The sequence below is a fragment of the Astatotilapia calliptera genome, chromosome 8, assembly GCF_964374335.1.
Source record: "Astatotilapia calliptera chromosome 8, fAstCal68.1, whole genome shotgun sequence".
NCBI classification, from domain to species: domain Eukaryota; kingdom Metazoa; phylum Chordata; class Actinopteri; order Cichliformes; family Cichlidae; genus Astatotilapia; species Astatotilapia calliptera.
In genome coordinates this window covers 20,925,751-20,944,711 of record NC_137429.1, presented here as the reverse complement: position 1 = coordinate 20,944,711, position 18,961 = coordinate 20,925,751, and the positions used below count along the sequence as shown (strand labels likewise).

Here is an 18,961-nt window from a genome sequence, read left to right as displayed (position 1 = left end):
TTATGAAAACTGTTTACCAGTTTAAAGCTTTGCAGAGAGAAAAGCGAGAGCAGGAATTACACTCACCAAATGACCGGCTGTCTTCTCATATTTAGACTTTTACAACACTACATTGCAAGCAACCGATCATTATCTAAAATAAAAAACAAAAGAAAGCTGTTTTGAGGGGGGGGGGAAGCGCTCTTTTGTTTATTTCTCGTCTAATTGCTTCTCGATTTTTTTCTGATTTCATAAAGCAGAAAAAAGAAAAGGCCTCCAAATTTGAGAGAAAAACCGGAGGGGAACAAATGAATTTCAGATGTTTCCCTCTCAGTGGAAACATTCTTCTTTAACACTAAGGCAAATATTTTGATTCTCGTTCAGTCATTATGAATGCACTCCCTGTGTAATAGGATTGGGGAAATGCCATAATGATGTGTTGAGCTGTGCTGACAGCATGTTGACCAGTGACACACCGCCAGCATTTTGGACCTCCCCCTCCAGCCAGTGGAGTAACAACACAGGATGAGATAAGGCTTCAGGTGCTCCACGCAGGGCTGAGATTCAGACACAACAATGCAGACAGGATCGGCTCATCTACTGCTGACGTCTTCTAACATTTTTGTTGCTTAAAGAATGAGAGGGGAACGAGCCCCCCCCCCCCCCCCCCTCAAAAAAGGCACATTAACCATATATATAGCTATTTGAAATGATTTTTCTGTTATAAAAGAAAATCAGTAGCTAGTCTCCTAATTCGTTTAATGATGTATATTTGAATCGTCAAGTTCCTTAACAATGACCACAAAAAAGTCTGTTTTTTATATTGTGAAAGTAATTTCAAATTATTTAGTATTTAAATGACTTTCATGTTTGACTATAATTTAAAAAAGACACAGGTCATCTTTACACATAAGTAATTTTGCATAATGAAACCTTCCCACATACCAATGCATTACAAAAACCTACATAAAAAAATTAAGATTTATGGTACAATGAACTGTTATTAAAAATAAGGAATTTTTTTTTTATCCATATTTTTTAACCATTTACTTTTTACCATTTGCCATTTACAAATACAAAATTTAGAAAATTAACAGGATGTTTCCTGTTTTTTCACAGTTTTCTTTTACAGTGTATACTTTACAGAGTGGCATCCATTTTTTTCCCCATTTCTCTACAGCTGTGATTGCCACACATTTCAACAGCAGAATTAAACTGTAATTATCTCGTGACCTTGAGAGACTTTCCAGATGTTTTAAGTCATTAAGGGTCACTTTAAAAAAAAAAACTGCCATATACAGACGAGTTCTCACGCTGCACATCTACATGGCAGTCATGCCTGTATAAGCAAATGATAAAAGAGAGTGGCCCAAAGAAAAGCTTTTGAGTCCCCGTGATTCTGATCTCAGCTACACACCTGGAAGGTTTCGTGACACTATCTTGTGCCCTTGTTATACCATCATGTTGAAATCGGTCCATAGATTAACAGACATATAAACACCTGCCAAAACATTCAACACCACTTTCATGATAGTTTCCTGATAGTTCGTGCTACACCGGGTTTCTTTAAACCTGAGAAGTGAAAATATTAGTCTCTTGCACATTAACGTGATTGTTTAACTAGAGATGGTCATATTATAGGATCACGCGAACTGTGAAGCCGATCAACATGTTGGTGTTTTGCCTCATGAATAACCCCCACCACATAATCAGTAGTCACTGGCTGGACAGCATCCATCTTTGAACGTGCACTTCATTTGGATCTCAGCTACAATCCTGTAAAATTTCATGACTGCATTTGGCACAGTTTTGTTGTTATAGCACTGACAGACCTGTCCTCAGTTAGTCATATAAACACCTAACAAAGTATCATGTTTGTCTCCCTTCCCACTGCAGCACGTTTTGCTGTAATGATAAATTTTGCGATAATGACACAGACACCAAAGCAAATAGCCTGAAAGGCTGAAAGCGAAACCAGTCGACGCTAAAATGTATATATTTTAACTTACTTTGAATTATCAACACAATACAACATCAAACATAAATAAAGTGCAAGATTTGCATATGTCTTCACATACATACACTCCTAAATCAGTCCTGAATTCCATGTCTTGGTTACAAACAGCATCAAACTGCCATTTTAAAAAATATACATATAAATTATTATTGCATTCTATTTATATATTCAAGAACTATTTTATTATTAATAACCGCACGTAAAAAAACCCCAAAATAACTAAATAAATAACCGGCGCTGTGCAGCCCCGCGCTGTGCAGCCCCACGCTGTGCGAGCTAACTTGCTAACCGTGCTAACTCGCTAATGGAGATTCACCGCGTTAATGTGGTTATGGCATTAACATCATTTTAATGAGATTAACGCTAGCAGCACTACAAAAAACTAAACAAGTAAATAAAGCCATTAAAAAAGTTTTTCCTAGTGGCAGCTTATAACGTGTCAAATTTCTATCAGCGCTGCTTGCTAGCAGTGATAGCTATGCTAACGCTGTCTGCGGCCTGTAGCCTCTTATTTATCAACAAGACATGAAAGTGGACTCAAATCCGTCATCTCCGTTAGACAAGAGTGCAAACATGTAATTTTATATGTGTACTTTTATGTGCACGCGCTTACTTTTCAGCTAAAGTTCACCAGGTTAGCCAACTTCTGGCTGTTTACTTTCATATGAATTAGAAAAGCAGTATTGATCTTTACCTCTACAGCACTTTTGAGCAAGAAAAAAACACGTTGGACAAACAAACAAACAAAAAAAAGCCCAACTTCATGAAACAGCCCACAATCAAACCCTGGAATGAAGTTACAGGAGACCTCGGGGACTTGATGGCAACAGAGCAATCGCCCTATCTGGGCTACAGTTCACAGCAGCAATTGTCTTCTCCGATACGTTATCTGACAGATGTAACTCAAAGTAATAAGACCACCCCATGATACGAGCAGATTAAAGCTTCACAGCGGCATCTGTGCTCGCAGGTTATGCGAGTGCATTTCATATGTGTGTGTGTTGGTGAGTCCTTGCGCGAGGGCCTCCTTCTGCCCACCTTCTTCTTTCCTCCGCATCAAACATTTAGCCCAAAATGTCAGACTGCACGCTACAGCTACCGTGCAATTTACTGCGCTGTGTGATCTCCAAAACCATACCATTCCTTGATCTACAATCATGATGTCATTCACAGAATTTGGGGGAAAAAAGTGGTTTATAATCATTCTGGTCACTTCTTCTCTCTGCTGTGAAATTCCACAGAGATTTATCAGAAGCTGGAAACGAATATAAATTCAGACACGTGCCATGCTGTTAGATCATTTGGGGCTATTACAGTTACATGGTGTTTGCGTGAATGCCTGTGTTTTGAATACAGGAGCTTTATAGAGTGGCATTGATTTCACTATGTGGTTGTTTAAGCAGGAGAAATCGATGGAGCAAAGGAAAACTCAGAAAACTTGTAAGATCTTGAGCAGTTTCACCACAGAATTATACCTCTATAAACCTAGGCCGTACCCACAGAGGGAAAGACAGAGCCTAAACAAACATGACCCCCTCAACCACTAACACCGCACACACAAACAACAGAGTGTATGGCAGCACCAGTTCTGCAGCGATGGCCAGGAGAAAAGCCCCTGATTACATTTCTTTGGAGCGTGTGCCGCTGCGGTTCAGGAAGCTCGGCTGCTTTGAAGCCAGTTACTCGGTTTTTCTCTTATCTGCTCTTGGACTTAAGATAATGCAGTTAGACAGCAGTAAAAGACGATGTTTACAAACAGCGAGCGGTGCTGACAGGAGGAATCCACGGCGACGCAGAAGTGAGGCTCAGAAAGCAAACCAGATGGTTATTACTGGGCAGATGGTGCTTGAAACCTGGATGCACTTCTACCTGCTGCGGCCAGACATCCCATGAAGCACTTCTGCTTAAACTTTGTATCACATCATATTCAGTTCTTTCCTTCCCCCTGCTATATTTCTGGTAAAGGGTCAGTTCACTAAATTATACTAAATTAAGTGACATTTTCGTACTGAGGTTAGAAGTATATTCCTACTCACATAAAGCAGATTTGGATTTATTTACACTGGTTTTGAGTTATGTTTCTGGGATTTGTAAAGTCTAAGACAGATTTTTGGCCTGATGATGACACAGAGGGATGGATAGTTTTTCCTTTTTCCAATATGGATACTTTCCATTTTTCCTCTTTACTGTATGTTTGACCTTTAACCAATACACAGGGGGAGAATGAAACTTAACGTCTGATGCTTAAAATGTTGGAAAATGGTATATTAAAAGCAGAAATGATGAGATAAAACACAGAAAGATGCGTAATTAAAAAAATACTTTTAATAATTTGACTCTTTAAAAGTGATGGCACTATTTTAAACACAAAGAGTTGTGGTCAGAGGTTTGAATACTTAGGTCATGGGCATAAATCTCATGGTAATTTGGGGCTTTTAATGATTATTTAACCTTAATCCTTTAACCATTTGCTTAATGACTTAAAAAAAACAAGAATTTGGTGCACAAGTTTGAACTTATCTATCTTTTCTAACACACACAAGGTCAATATATATGTACACACCCACTAATAGTTAGTTAAATGTTCCTTAGCACCTTGACCAAATGCATTTTGTGTGTCCTGTTGGAACACCCAACTGTGTCCAAATTTCAATGGTTTAGCTGTTGCATCAAGGTGAAAATGAAGAATTTGGAAGTAGACGTCCCTCTTAAGTTTTCTATCCACCGCTGGCAGCAAAACAGCCCCAGAGCACGATGCTACCACCACCATGCTTGACTGCGGGTGCAGTGTGTTATGGTTTTAAAGCCTGGCCTTTACTCCTCCAAACACACTTCTTGGCCAAATACCTAAATCTTTGTCTCGTCTGACCGTACAATCTTTCTCCAGAAGGCATTTGGCTTGCCCATGTGGGCAGCTGTAACAATGGTGGAAAGTTAAAATACAGAAAGCCACATGAAGAAGTAAACTTCAAAATAAAGCAAGGTCAAGGAAAACACACAAAGCAAACAAGAACTAAAGATTACAAAAACACACTGGGATCATCAGAAAGGCCACAACAATGAAGGCTTTAACTGTCAGTGTGCTTTAACTGCTCCTGAGATTCTCATTAAGAGCTCAAAATTCAGTTGCAACAATCGGGCAGGTAATAAGGACTGGGCTTCTTTTTCACTTGTTTTTTGTCTTCATACTTTCTGCCACTTGTGGGTTCAAGTAAGTGCAGCACCATGAAAATGGCACACCTTCATCCCAGTTTGAACGATTGCTGCCCTCTCTGTGATGGCAGGGTTTTCGTGCTGTCCCCGAGTGTGACCATTAAGGCGTAATTATGCCTTTAGATGTGGCTGAGTGACACTTTGCACAAAAGTGGTTTGAATGAACCGTGCATATAAACCGGCCTCAGCTTTAGTTCGCTGTACCGAGTAACCATTTGATAAAAAATACATTTGGTACACATCTGAAACAGTGTCTCCTTTTTAATAGAAATAATGAAGAATGTTGTAGTACATATTTATGAGCCCCATACCAGGACATTAACTTTATACAGATGCATAGCAGACCTTTTACAGAATCAAAGCCACTGTTAAACATCTGGCAAGAAAAGCACGCCAGTATAGCCCCTTGTTGCATTTTTAACTCAAATCCCATCTGGAGCTGAAAGTTGTCGATACCTCGCTGTCTGTGCTGACTTATTGAGCAGCAGCTCAATGCTCTGATCTCGCAGCATGATGTATGGGTGTGTACGTGTGGGGTCCGCTGGGACCCGAGAGATGCCGCTGACACTGGGGACACACAGCAGGCCGAGGGAGCTGGGCGCTAAAGTCGACAGGCGTCAGGGCATCAAGATGGATGGTGGAGATTTGTCCAGAGGATGGAACGTAATTCAGCCCAGATGCTGAGTGACTTTTGTTCCACTGCCTGGCTGGGTAGCTGCCTGTGGGTCGATCCTGTTTGCAGCATGATTTAACTTCTGACTGCACGATCTTCACCCAGCAGGAACGGGTCATAGAGCGTGCTTTGTCTCTTTTTACTCAGATGGTTTTACATCTTCAGACAAATTTATAGCCTAGGCCTGCTTTTCCGAACTTCAATGCTGCCCATGCCAGAACACTGTAAATAAACAGCAAGTGGTTAGTGATCTGACAAGTTGGAGCTGCTTTCTATCTCCAGTATGTTTTACCTTGATTTACATCATTAAATGGCTATCAGGGGAGCCACGGAGAACACCATCAGGTTGTGCGTTTGAAGTGAAATGTTGCATAAATGCACCAGAGCCAATTAGAGGCTCTACCAATTTTACACAAGTAGGTTGGTTTACTCATCATTATGAGTACTATTCAGACTGCGAAAACACTTTGTAAAGTCAAATGACCATCGGGATGAGGTTATAACAGATTTGGCATGACGCTTTGAAATGTCTTTGATGATGCTCCAAACTTTAGGTGTGGCGCCTGAAGCACAAGGGTATTTACTTTCAGACATAGCATGTCCATGAAGGTAGTGAGTTGCACTAACAAAAACACAAAAAAACACAAAAAAAAGAAGGAAGAAAAGAAAAAAGTGTGCATCTCAGTCTCAAAGTCTTTGTGACTCAGATGGCAATATAGAAGTGACACTGCATTGTTGGAGTAACCCTTCAAGGCATCTATTTTTGTAGAAAAAAGCAAAATATTTTTTCTTCAAACTTTCTTTAGTACACAAGAAGGGGGTAAAAAATAGTTTATAACTATACAAACAAGTGCAGAAAGGCGAAAGAGACACGAAGAAGACCTGTAAAAAAACCTAAACACAGCCTTTCTGCTTCCTTAGAAATTAAGAGGATAAGGAGCAGCCAAGTGCTGCTAATGAAATGCATTTGATTGAGTGATCATTAGCAAATGAGAGCACCTCTATAAAAGCAGACATTTTGGCAGTTTGCTGGTCTCGAGCTTCCAGCTGCGTGTTAACACAACGTCAGGGAGGAATAACAGTGAGTGAGCAACCGTTATAAGACCACCGCCAAAAGAATCTGAAAGTCTGCCATTCTTCAGTGAGAAAGAAATAGGCATTCAAGACAGCTGTGAATCTTCCCAGGAGCAAACATCCCAGCTAATTCATTTGAAAAAGAAAAGAATCAAAGTGCTGCAATGGTCCAGCGAAACTCCAGACCTCAACCTGACTGAATTATTGTGGTGGGACCTTCAGAGAGCTGTGCACAAATGAATGCCAGCAAGCCTCAATTAAGTGATGTGATGTTTGTTTTTTGTTCCATTTTTTAGCATGTAAACAGTGCACAGTATGGCAAAATTCTGTATATATGCAGGATAAAAATGAGCATAAAAAGAAAAGTCTAAAGACTATACTTCGCAATGATGTGAGAGACTGATAAACTAAGAAAATGTTATTGCTGGTAAAGGTGGTTCTACAAGCTACTGAATTCACAGGACTGCATAGAGCGCTCTGAAGACTTTCTACCTACAGACTGCAAAAGCAACCGAAAAAACAAAAAACAGCATCGACAGACCAAAAAAAGATAAACATATAATAGATATTATTTAAAAAGTATGAAACAAATACAGAATCGTGACATTTTTGCTAGCATGCACATGTGTTTGAGATTTAAAGCTTCATATATAATATATCAAAAATTATAATGAGTTATTTTTGTTGGCATCTCAAATAGATTCATAGTGTGGGAGTCCAATATGGCTGCACCATTTAGCACATATATACCACATATTAGCAAACTGATAGAAATGCTATCTCTCATTGGGGGTTTTCCCATCTACTGAGCAAGTTGTTACCACCAAAACTCGTACTTTGACTTCTGGACCATTCAAAGTGAGGCGTTAAGGCAAAGTCTCTGACCATGCAATATATCATGACATGGACATAATTACAAGAATAAAATATTACAATAAAACACAACACTAAACTGCACCATCAAGTCATTCCTGCTCACATACTCCATTTTAAAATGCCTTCCTAATAGGAAGGATAAACATACCGCGATGCAGGTACAGGTAATTGTTTGTCGTCTAACAGTCGCCCCTATGGAGGAGGCATTTCTGCTGAATATATAACGGTTAAATCTAACTCTTTATCTAGATCGAGACAATAGAGTTTCACCGTCCCATAGCAAAACTGATATGTGGGTATGCATGTGCGTCTCGGCGTTTGTGTGTGTTTTGGCTCAGCAAGTGGCTCTAATATGCCCTAATAACCATGATGTCATCCACCTGTTTTTTGGCTCAGGGGCAGCGATGACTGATGGGACAATTTTGAATAATCATCTTATCTGATCTGGAGCCCGTGGGCTAGAAACCCAAAGAAAATAGTACCTATGAATGTGAAAAGTCGTCTATTCGGAAATACCCTTGGGATTTACTGCTTTGGGAAAAATTGGAGAACAAAGGTTTTTTCCATTAGGTTTCTCCAAAGTGCTGTGCAGAATGTCTGAAAAGTGTTTGTTTTGTAGACCAGAACATTTTCTTTTATAAAATACACTAATTTGGATTCATTTACCCTTTCAATTAAGCTGTGGTAGGAGAGCCCTCCATAAACTCCCCGTTTGTAATGAAAGATTCATCTGTACGGCTGGGGAAGAAAAGGTGTAGTTCTTTGAATACCCTTTCTTTTTTTTACAACACTGCACAGGTAACATATATTTGAGCTTCTTCACACCAGTACAGAAATGTTTTTTCTCACTGGATCAAACATTAGCTCGATCTTAAAATGTTTCAGGGCAGCCAGGTTAATGCGGCGCCTTTGCAACAACAGCGTGATGTCTGCCCTTCGGAGAGAGTCGCCATTAACCCGCAGACGTCCTACGTCCACACACCTCATTGAGAAAGCACTCTGTTTCTGTTTTGCGTCTTTCATTTCATCAGTGGTGAAACCCAAATGCAGCTTGATGCGTATGAGTCATGCTAAAGTTAATGATAGCTATGAGAAGATCAATTATTGCTGAATTATCTATCAAGAAGCTGTGCACAACATGCCAAGTGGAAGCCTTTTATGACGTGCAAAGATGTTCAGACCAGAAAGGTAGTTATCATATTTGTGGTTTAGAGGTGTGCAACTTTGTTTGGTTTCCTGCGAGATATAACTTCAGATCACTGACAGTAGTGTTATGAACATTTACAGATGCCAACTTTTAATAGAAAAATCCTTGTAAAACATGTAAGCACAGGCCTTTGTGAAGCAACTCTTTTTCTTGAGGGCAAAATTAGATGATATAGTGCCATTAGAAATCAGACATGTTTAGTCATATTGCAGAAAACGCCAACATAAATTAAAAGAAATATATATGATGACATTTTTTTTTTCCATAAACAACAAGAGGTGAAACTGTTTCTTTCTGTTTAGATTTTCATGGCCAATTACCAAATGTAGCATTGCGTCTAATATTAAAATGGTTATTATGTCTCAAATCAGACCCTTCTGTTGCCGCACTTTTATTTAGTACACTTTATATTTTGACCAGTGTAGTGTATCTCAAAAAATGGAAAGTTTGGCACTCAGTGGAAATGACAATTGCAGCATTTGACTGCAACACATTTTGTAAACATCTGAGATTTTTAAAGCCTCTGACCAAGAAACTAAACTGAAACAAGTGAAGATGGCAATTAAACACAAAGTAACAAAAAAAATGGCAGATGTAACATCAATGCCTGATAAAAACCTATGGATGTTATCAAGATAGCTAGCATTGGCATTGCAATTTAATAAGTATGTATGTCTGTTTGAATCTTCTTAATGTGTTGGCCAAAATTTCTGGATGAAACTTGCACAAACATAACCACACATACAGCAATTAATAACATCTCTATATCAAGTAATTGTATAATAAGTAATTGACGTGAAACAGTAATTTCACGTCAACATCAATCCAAGGCTTACAGGCTATATGTAGCTTGCAAAGATGATGAATCACTGTCACATGTATCTTTCTGTTGTGAATTTTTATAAACAACCAAAGTTTTTCTCATCTGAATATATACAGCAGCATATACATGAGTGAAACGAAAAAAGTGCTGCAGGCTAGTCCTCTTAATTGTTGTGAATAAGAGTAAGAAGTATGTAGTGTTCCACTATTAACTGAATTGTGTGTGAAGTCCTATTTTAAAGCCTTGAGATGAGCGTTTCTGGCTTCGCTATTTTGGCATTTTGAACTGCATGTGGTTAGCGAGGAGCAAATTTATCTGTGAAACAACATGCTCAGTAGCTAACAACGTTGTTAGCTAACAACGTTAGCCTGGATACTCCTCTTGGGGGGCTCCTTTCTGACACCTAGCATTAGTACTGACACCAGCATTAGTAATCCAATGGGATGCGGACGCAGTTTAAGAACATAAAAGATTTTGAGCAATAGCTGCTGACCGTAGTGACCCCCAGGAAACATTAGCATGCTATCACTGTTATTCCATGTTAGCATCATGGATAGCAGAACAGATGGGTACCTTCCAGATTTGATTACGAAAAAGGCGCTTTATTCTTTTCAACAGCCAGCAAGGGTAGACTCCTCAAGCACAAGTTGTTAGTCAGCAAGGGTGTAGCAAGCTTCTTTCAAAGATCGTCACATAGGCTTCCAAAACACTGAAATGCTAACACATAACAGGACTTCACTAACCATAAATGGATGATGTCTATGGTGGTTGATGCCACCTAGTGTTTAAAGATGACAATGAATAAGGAAAGAAAAAGATGATGCCCAGACCAAACTGGAAAGAGTTAGTCCCTTAAGATTTTTATGGAAAACTATTGTGGGAAATACGAGCAAATTTCTGCATAATATGAATGACTCGTTGAGGTACAAAGAGTGCATAAGAAAGAAGTCAATCATGACAGGAATGAACCACATGTCACAGCCTCGTGGAATATAACAGCAAAGATGATCCATGGGGCTCCTTTCTCTGTAATTACATACTTCATCTCGGCTATCTGATGTCGTAATCACAGTCCCCTAGATGTATCTGCTTTTACCTTATCCTACAGGGCTGTACAGTATACCAGAGGCAGAGCATGACAACCACTGCCAAGAGTTATGGGTTTAACTCCTAGCGGGACCACCTCTGCTCAAAATGCTGTGCAGTGCGGCATCTTGGGTAAAAACATCCACCAAATAAGCTAAGTTATGTTGAAAGAATAAGCTGAGTGTCTGCCTGCCAAGACAACACAAGAGGAAATTCACTCAGCCGTAACAACCTCGGTGCAAGGTCAGGCTTCTCTGCCACTCTGAGGCCTGAATGCATTTGAATACCTTTGGCAGCGCGAACACGTGAAGTCGGATGGAATGTTTGCAGCTGAATATTCAAGCTGCGGACGGTGAGAGTTCATCGACATCTCCCAATGTTATGATGACCTCTCGTAATTGCACACTACAAGAAGTGATGTTTGGAAAGAAAATAGGCTTTAAACTTAACTTGTCTGTGGTGAGACCAATAAAATGGAGTTCAGTGTGTGTGTTCTGTGTATGTTTTGGCATGTACAGCTCCATGTTTTTGCACATAGGAAAAAAAAGAAAGCGAGTCGATGCATGTGACAGCAATTAGGTGGGAAAAAAATAATACATCTCTTTGAGGTAATACACGTCTGTGACATGGACGAGAGAGGGTGGCGACTGACACGTTTGTCGAGCTTTGTGTGCACGAGGGTGTATGTTTACTTCCTTTGTAATGATAGCCCTCAATCTCTCACCAGGCGGCCGAGCTACTCCTCTAAACCTCAGGGTCTTTGCCAACCCCCGGAACCCAGAGAATATGGCCTGCAGCTGGGCCTCAGAGAGCGCCTAAGCCCCTGCTGAAGGAATTAATGCCAGAGAACTCCCACAAACACACACACAGATTTCTGCCTGTGCATCAATCACACGCATAGGCAGTATACCAAAGCATACAGTACACCGTTTGCATCATATAGGGGCAAATGTAGGGAATCCTCACTTGTGGGAAACAGTGAATGTCATGTGAAAGGACAATATCGCCATCTAGAGCTCAATCTAAAGAATGACAGCTCTACCACTTTGAAGGTAAATTTAAATAAGCAAGTTCATCCCTAATGTAGCTATGTTAAGTGCTGCAAATGCATCTTTAAAGACAAAGACGGACTCTATCAAATATAATTTATTGTTTGGTTTTTCCTTCGCATAAGCAACAAAACACTGGAAACTGGAAGAACAAATCAGCTGAGTCATGATTTGTTTGCTACTGCATGAATTTCAAGTAACACAACAGCAGGCAGACTATCTGGACTTTGGTGCATAGTCGATATTTTTAAATAGACAGCAGTCTTTGGAAGTGAAACTGCTTTCAAGTGTGTCTACTCACATCAACGTGTTTCAGCTGAGGAGAGTAAATGACTAAATGCACATTAAATATGAGGTGTTCAAAATATTTGAACCATCTTGTAAAGGAATATTTTGCAGAGATGCGGTCCGAGCTCGGCGTCACAGGCCCGGTCAAAGATTCTTCAGTGGACAGGACGTCCCTCCGGGGCCTTTCTCCCATCCACGTCACCCACCGACCCAACCTGTTCGCCGGATTCGAGCCGAGCAGCAGGTACAGCAGCTGGACACGAAACACTTCACTCGCTCTTTACTGCTTGTCCTTACCTTGGACAGAGAAGAGAAACACACTTGCTGTTGTTTGATTGCATGTGAGGCTAAATCTGAAAAATGCTGATTCACTCTTACAGGAAGCTACCAGTCAAATCTCAAACATCGAGCACTTTGTGGAGCAACATCAGGACACACGAGTTATTAGACGAGAGAACCGGAACAGCATTTGCTACCTCAGTTCATTTCAGATTCAATAATATTGTACTTTAAATCCACTATATTCTTCTAATAGCTATATTGTCAAGTAAGTGTACAGTTGATTCTTTTTCCTAATGCTTATCGAGCCTGAATCACCAGTGGTGAGTGGTTTTTGCAATAAAGGATTGTTTCATATGTGAGAGAATCAACTGACCTCATTGTGGACAATGCTTATTATTTTCTGCTTTTAAGAGAAACAGCTACCAATTAAAACTTTTAACAGGGAGTATTCATTTCACAGCTTAACAAAGCATTATTGCTAAGAAGCAGGTTTTATAATATAGGTGAAGTGACCTTTTCTGCCTGCATGCATGGATTTTCCAAGGTTAACTTGTTATAAAACAGCAGTAAACACAGTTCTCTACCTTTTCTGGGGACAAACTTGAGCGAGTGGCTGAATATTCAAAAACGCGATATTCCCTCCTCTGGACCGTCATTTACAAACTCGTGGCCTAGTCCATTGCCACACTTGCCGCACAGGACCTGTGTACACACAACACCAGAGTGCACAAACCTCCCGTTGGAACCAACAGGTGACTGTAATTATGATTTTTGTTGCTGCAATGCACACTTTGCTTGGTTGTGACTCGGACCTTGTAGGCGGTGAGGGTCTCCATCATCTTGGTTACACTGTCCTCCCTGATGGTCTCTGTGAAAGCCGGCCAGGGAGACGAGTGAGCAAACTTGGACCGACTGGAGAAGAGCGGATGGTTACATTTGGAGCACACATACACTCCTGCAGGGGGACATGCAAAAAAAGCTTTGGTGCCTTTATTTATTTCCAACCTGCAAAAAGACATTCAATATAATCTAAAGATGTTTAAGTAGTTAGAGAGAACTGGGTTTATTTTGTTTTCTGAATAGCTGAGATCGTGCTGTTTTTTTTGTACTTTTTTTGGGCTAAAATCCTTCCAGCATTGCTCCATATTCTACAGTTTGTTTGCTCATTAACAAAAACTAAAATCTGTGTGCTACAAAAATTCCTCCAAGTGCCATGACAACATCTGAAGAAATCGTTTGAACATACCACCCTTTAATAGCTGTAGCTAAATACTTGATTGGATTCTAAAGCTGTATCACTGCTTTGTTTTTACTATTACAGCAGCTTTATTCTATTGTGATCCTGGTAAAATCCAGCTACATTTATTTTATAAATGTACCCAGATTTTGCCACAGTACATCCTGTATCCTGCCACTGCGATGCTGCACAGGATTTACTTAATTTTACAGTCACATGATGCCTCAAAGTTCATTTTCATCCTTACTTATATACTACAGTCCAGGGGAGGTTACATCACATCACCGTTTACCGAATAACGGGACCGCCTGCTGCTCACCTGGTTTAAAATGATCCTTGTAGATCTCACCGCCGAAAAACTGACAGAAGGACATGATATTTGGTCTAAATAGATTAGCTGAAGGGAAAATTCTCTCTTCTAAGCTTGCTCGGTGTTTCTTCCTCCGTTTGGGAGCGATTACGGAACGTCTCCGGTTTCCCCTCCTCTCGTGTGACGTGATCCTGGTTTAGGATTTAACGGGAGCTCCGCCCACTGCCGTTATTACCACGGCCACTAGATGTCAGTGTCTGACAGCAGACGCACAGGTGGAGGTCGTGTTACTCCGAGTCTGATGTCGGACTGAAACAGATGTGTTATCTCTAATTTATGTGTTTGATGGGCTGAGCAAACATTAACCAACATAACGTACCGGAAATGAAGCATCATATTTTCAATTGGAACCACGTGATACTTTTTTAAAATTCAATTACAGCCTTATTCATGGATGTAGTGAAGGAGGACATGCAGAGGGTTATGGAGGCAGGTGAAGAAGAACTAAGAAGATTGATTTAATTATAACTTTCCACCACAGCCAGACTCGTTTTAACTTTACAAGGAGATTGATTGTTATTCTGAAATATGTAAATCTGAAAATCACAGTTCAGTGCAAAAAGTATCAAGCAACCCTTCATTTTTTTTTTTTTAGTTTGCTGGGAAACTGGGGAATAATTGCAGTCATCTTATTGGAACTTGTGCAAACATGGAAATATATAAGGCAAAAACAGATTGTTGACAAGTTTCCACTGAGACCATTTCTGACGAGGCTTCAAAAACTCATTGAAGAAAAAAAAATTGAAGTAAAGTGCAGTTAAATTAACTAGGTTGGGGCAACATATTCATTATGAGTAGGCCCTGTGCCTTGCTACAGGGTCTTTGCTGGATTTCTCCTACTTCATAAGGACATTACTTATAACTACTGTTTATCTGCCATAGTTTTTTTTTTCCTCTGAAAGGCTACTAATGACAAAGTCTAAACATACAATTTAAAATGAATTCTTTGCTAAGTTCTGTATTATGTGTAGACACAACACTGGTTCATCCATGGAGTCAGAAAAAAAAAATGGTGAAACGTGAACATGAATGTGGAAATGACTCCGTGTGACCAGATCATCACATGAATTTAACCCTCTGCTTGCAAGCAGCTGCACCGCAGCTGGAACAACTTTATTCATTACAGACACAGCGATGTGTGACACACCGATGCTCCCTGTGATGCAAACATTAAAACTAATCAATCAAACAGACACATAACAAACTATTTAAATTTACTTTACTTTGATCTTGTCATCTCAAACAATTCATGTCAGCTCCAAGTGAAAAGAGTGTAACGCTATAATTTATAAATGTCATCCAAATAAATATCAAATTCTTGATGGGACCTAGCACTTAAGTGATATCCACGTGTCCATGTGTCCTTCATTCATACTTGCAGTAGTGTTTGAGTGCCTCTGGCAGCTCGAGCCAGTCAATGGCCATCCTGTGAACAATGTGCTTCTGGATGGCCTTCCTACACAGTGTCTGCAAGGATGAGACTGGAGTGACAGAAAAGAGAAGAGGAAAATGACAAAAAATACAAAGTGTTTTAGCAGATTAAAGGCAATGGAGAAAATAAGAGATGAATAAAAAGCACTAAAGAATTTCTAAACATGCAAACTGCCCAGCTGTCCCTGAGCCTGAGCAACTGAAATTATTAAACAGTCATTAATATTTGATGGATGGTCAAATTACCATAGTGAAGCCCAACATGACAAAAAGGTGACGACCCTTTGGATGCAGAGAACAATCACGACAAGACACAACATGAACACAAAGAGATGCAAAAAGTCCAAAAGAGGCTAAAAACAGCCATAATCTGACTAAGAGAAGATAAAAATTATAAGCAGACACAAACACAACAACACAGAGACTCAAAATGACAAAAACTTGACACAACAGACTGCAAAGAGATGCCAGACAACTACAAAGAGATTAAATAACTACAGAGAAATGCAAAGTGACTGTGAAGATGACCACAAAGATGTTAATAAAGGAGCGTGTACACAATGACTCCTTTGTAGCTGTGTTGTATCTTTTTTTAGTGCTAATCAATGTCTGTGCCTTGCATCCTATTATCTCAAAATCATTCCTACACTCACATCCATACTCCACCTGGACAATCCGAACACACTTGGTAGCAGCAAATACATCCACCACAGCATAGAGAGGCCCCGCAGTAGAGATTCTCTTTGCAGAAGCTCCCATGTCCTCCCCATTAATGACTATGTGCATGTCAGCCAGGCCTTCTCCTCTAGGCACATACAGTACTCCTATCCTGCTGCGTCTGGCTGTGGGAGGCAGGGCGTTGGTTTTATACAAGTCGTCTAAAATGTGACTGTAGCGCCCGGGCCGGCTCCGACCAACCAGCTTATCTCTGGGAATTCGAACATTCTCGATGTACAAGTGGGTGTCGGTGAAGAAAGTCTTTGGTTTTCTGTTCCTGGCCGTTTGTTCATCTGCCTGATCTCCAGCCCCGTCTTCTTCCTCCCCTCGCCCAAGCCTCCGTCCCCCGACCAGTTCTCCCTGCCTGGGCTCTAGGACCTCAGCCTCCTCGACGATCTTGTTATGGTTGCGCGTGATAGCAAATATCCAGCTGTCCCCTAAATCTGTCAAGTTTGGAATGGAGTATTCAGGTACCACCTCTAAGCTCCTGGGGTCCCTGGCACTCAGACCGATCCGGAGGTGGCCACACCATCCCAGCTCCTTATCTTCAATCTCTATTAGAAAAATCTCTCCAGGCTTCAGGGGGCATTTGCTAAAACAAACTCCGTTGGCAAAGCTCTCTACTCTTGTGGCCTGGGTTCCCGAGTGGTCCAGTCGAACATTGGTACCATGGATGGGGTGGAATTGCATGAACTGGTCAGAAACGGGCTCCATTTCCAGCTTTGGTTGCAGCACTTCAAGCAGCCACTCTGGATCAGGAAATGATCAAAGAACAAAAACCCCAGATGAACAGAGGGGTTAAAAAAATGAACAAAAGAAATGAACTTGCAGTGGTTTTAGAGTACACGTGGTCATTGTAGAGTCAAAACAACCTGCATGGACGTGGGACAGGAGCCCTCTCTGCTGATCTGCAGGCCACTTACGGAAGCTTCTGGTAGAGGGGCTATTTTTGAACAGCTGCACATGTCAACAGATGGCAAGATATGTGTGTGAGTGTGTGTTGAGGAGGGGGTGGCCAACACTCGCACGGCCACAGTCACTCACACGGTAGACACGGAGAAAGACAGGGACTGAGCAGGGGTTAGCTGGGGCGATGAAGCCCCCGGGGCCTGAGCGCTCATTTTTGATTTCACAAACCCACGTACTGAAGAAATACCAGCGTAATTATCCTAATACCATATGCCAGGCAGATATGTTAAAATACTGGCCTTTCATGGCTGCACTCTAAAAATAGCTCATGCAAACAGACTGGGATTTCATTCTTATGTAAAGCAGCAATTAAAGTAACATACCGAGGTAGACAGAGCCGTGGAGAATATGAAGAAGAATTACTTTTTTTTTTTAAAGGAGGAATGTGATGAGCGGTTTTTTACTTATTATGTATAAATAAAAGAATATAATGTGAAGCTATCTGGTTCTTTAACCAGGTCATATTAGAGCAGTTATGCAACTGTGAAAAAAAAAAAGAAATAAGATGTTAGAAATGAGCATTTAAACTAATGAGAATAAAATACGTCACTTGGGTTACCGTGGCGGCGAGCTCATCGTGGCCTGTGCAACCAAATGTTATGAAAAGCACGTTTATATATTCTTGTGTTGCTCGGCAGAGATACGACTTTTCTTTACTTTTTCCTGTGAATACTGCCTACATGAACTATTTCCATTATGCAGCTGCTGTGGTGGAGATTGCATAACTCCACCACAGCGATTGTCTTTTTAAGGGACTCAGTTCTTTATCTGAGATTCAATATCTGAAGGTTAATATGATAATATGATGAAAAGAAGCTCTGCACCAGAAAGCTTAAAAGAGTGTTCTTCCAGGAAATAGCATTAAACAGAAAAATTTAACAAAATTTTAAATAAATAGGGGAAAACCTTAAAGTATGTTTAATACCTTAAAGCTATGCTTTACCATACTGCATGATTAGATTTACTTTGAGGCAAGCTTCCACCTGGTCTGTGTTTGAAAATGTCACAAAATCTGCACACTTCGTAAATACACTTATTATGAAGCTTTTTATTTTTGACCCAATGCACTTCATAGTGTTCTACTTTGGGGGGTCTAACATCTACAGTACAGTAATTATATGCTGTGCCAGCTGCCAAGTTGGTGACCCGCTTTCAGTCCTGTGCCTCCTGCTGGAGACGCTGATCTAGCATGCTGCTTTCACTCTGTGTTTGAAAGCTCAAGTGGCCATTAGAGAGTCTTTAGAAAATGACACTGCTAAAGAGAACTAATGCTCAAGCTTCACAGACCAATTTATGGTCTGACAGAAAGTCTGAGGAGTAGTTACTTCTTTTGTTCACATGCAAATGCCAATGGAGCTGCACAGCACTGTGGTGTGATCACAGGTCCTAATAAAGGATATCAGGACATCGTGCCAGTTTGGTCAGAAATATGCACAAGTAGACCACTGGAGGTTACTCTGTAAGGCTCTGGCAGTGCTCCTCCTCTTCTTCCTCGCACAAAGAAGCCAATCCCAGTCCTGCAGCTGGGTTGAAGCCCTTCTAACAGCCTTCACCTCACCTTTGTGTAATCACCCATCCCCTGGAATCTCCTCCACGCTCTCGAGACTGTGCTGAGAGCTACAGCAAACGTTCTTGCAATGAAATGCATAGATGTGCCATCCTGGAGGAGC

The 18,961-nt window shown here is 40.6% G+C and overlaps 2 protein-coding genes across 3 annotated transcripts; both read right to left on the bottom strand.

The window, feature by feature from the left end:
- Positions 1-12,076: 12,076 nt before the first annotated feature.
- msrb1b (methionine sulfoxide reductase B1b) lies at positions 12,077-14,303 on the bottom strand. The gene is made up of 4 exons (XM_075410382.2): positions 14,124-14,303; positions 13,380-13,522; positions 13,152-13,269; positions 12,077-12,582 (listed from the first exon to the last, which is right to left on the bottom strand). Exons 1-4 carry the CDS (start codon positions 14,176-14,178, stop codon positions 12,566-12,568), a joined length of 333 nt encoding a protein of 110 aa, XP_075266497.1. The 5' UTR covers positions 14,179-14,303; the 3' UTR covers positions 12,077-12,565.
- A 1,073-nt stretch (positions 14,304-15,376) lies between these two features.
- On the bottom strand, positions 15,377-17,273 carry neurl2 (neuralized E3 ubiquitin protein ligase 2). 2 transcript variants are annotated; one of them, XM_080305185.1, is made up of 2 exons: positions 16,272-17,273; positions 15,377-15,655 (listed from the first exon to the last, which is right to left on the bottom strand). In XM_080305185.1, exons 1-2 carry the CDS (start codon positions 17,034-17,036, stop codon positions 15,503-15,505), a joined length of 918 nt encoding a protein of 305 aa, XP_080161311.1. In that variant the 5' UTR covers positions 17,037-17,273; the 3' UTR covers positions 15,377-15,502. The 2 variants fall into 2 exon arrangements, with proteins under 2 accessions (XP_080161311.1, XP_080161312.1); XM_080305186.1 differs by having other exon boundaries at positions 16,259-17,268.
- Between the last annotated feature and the right edge of the window lie 1,688 nt (positions 17,274-18,961).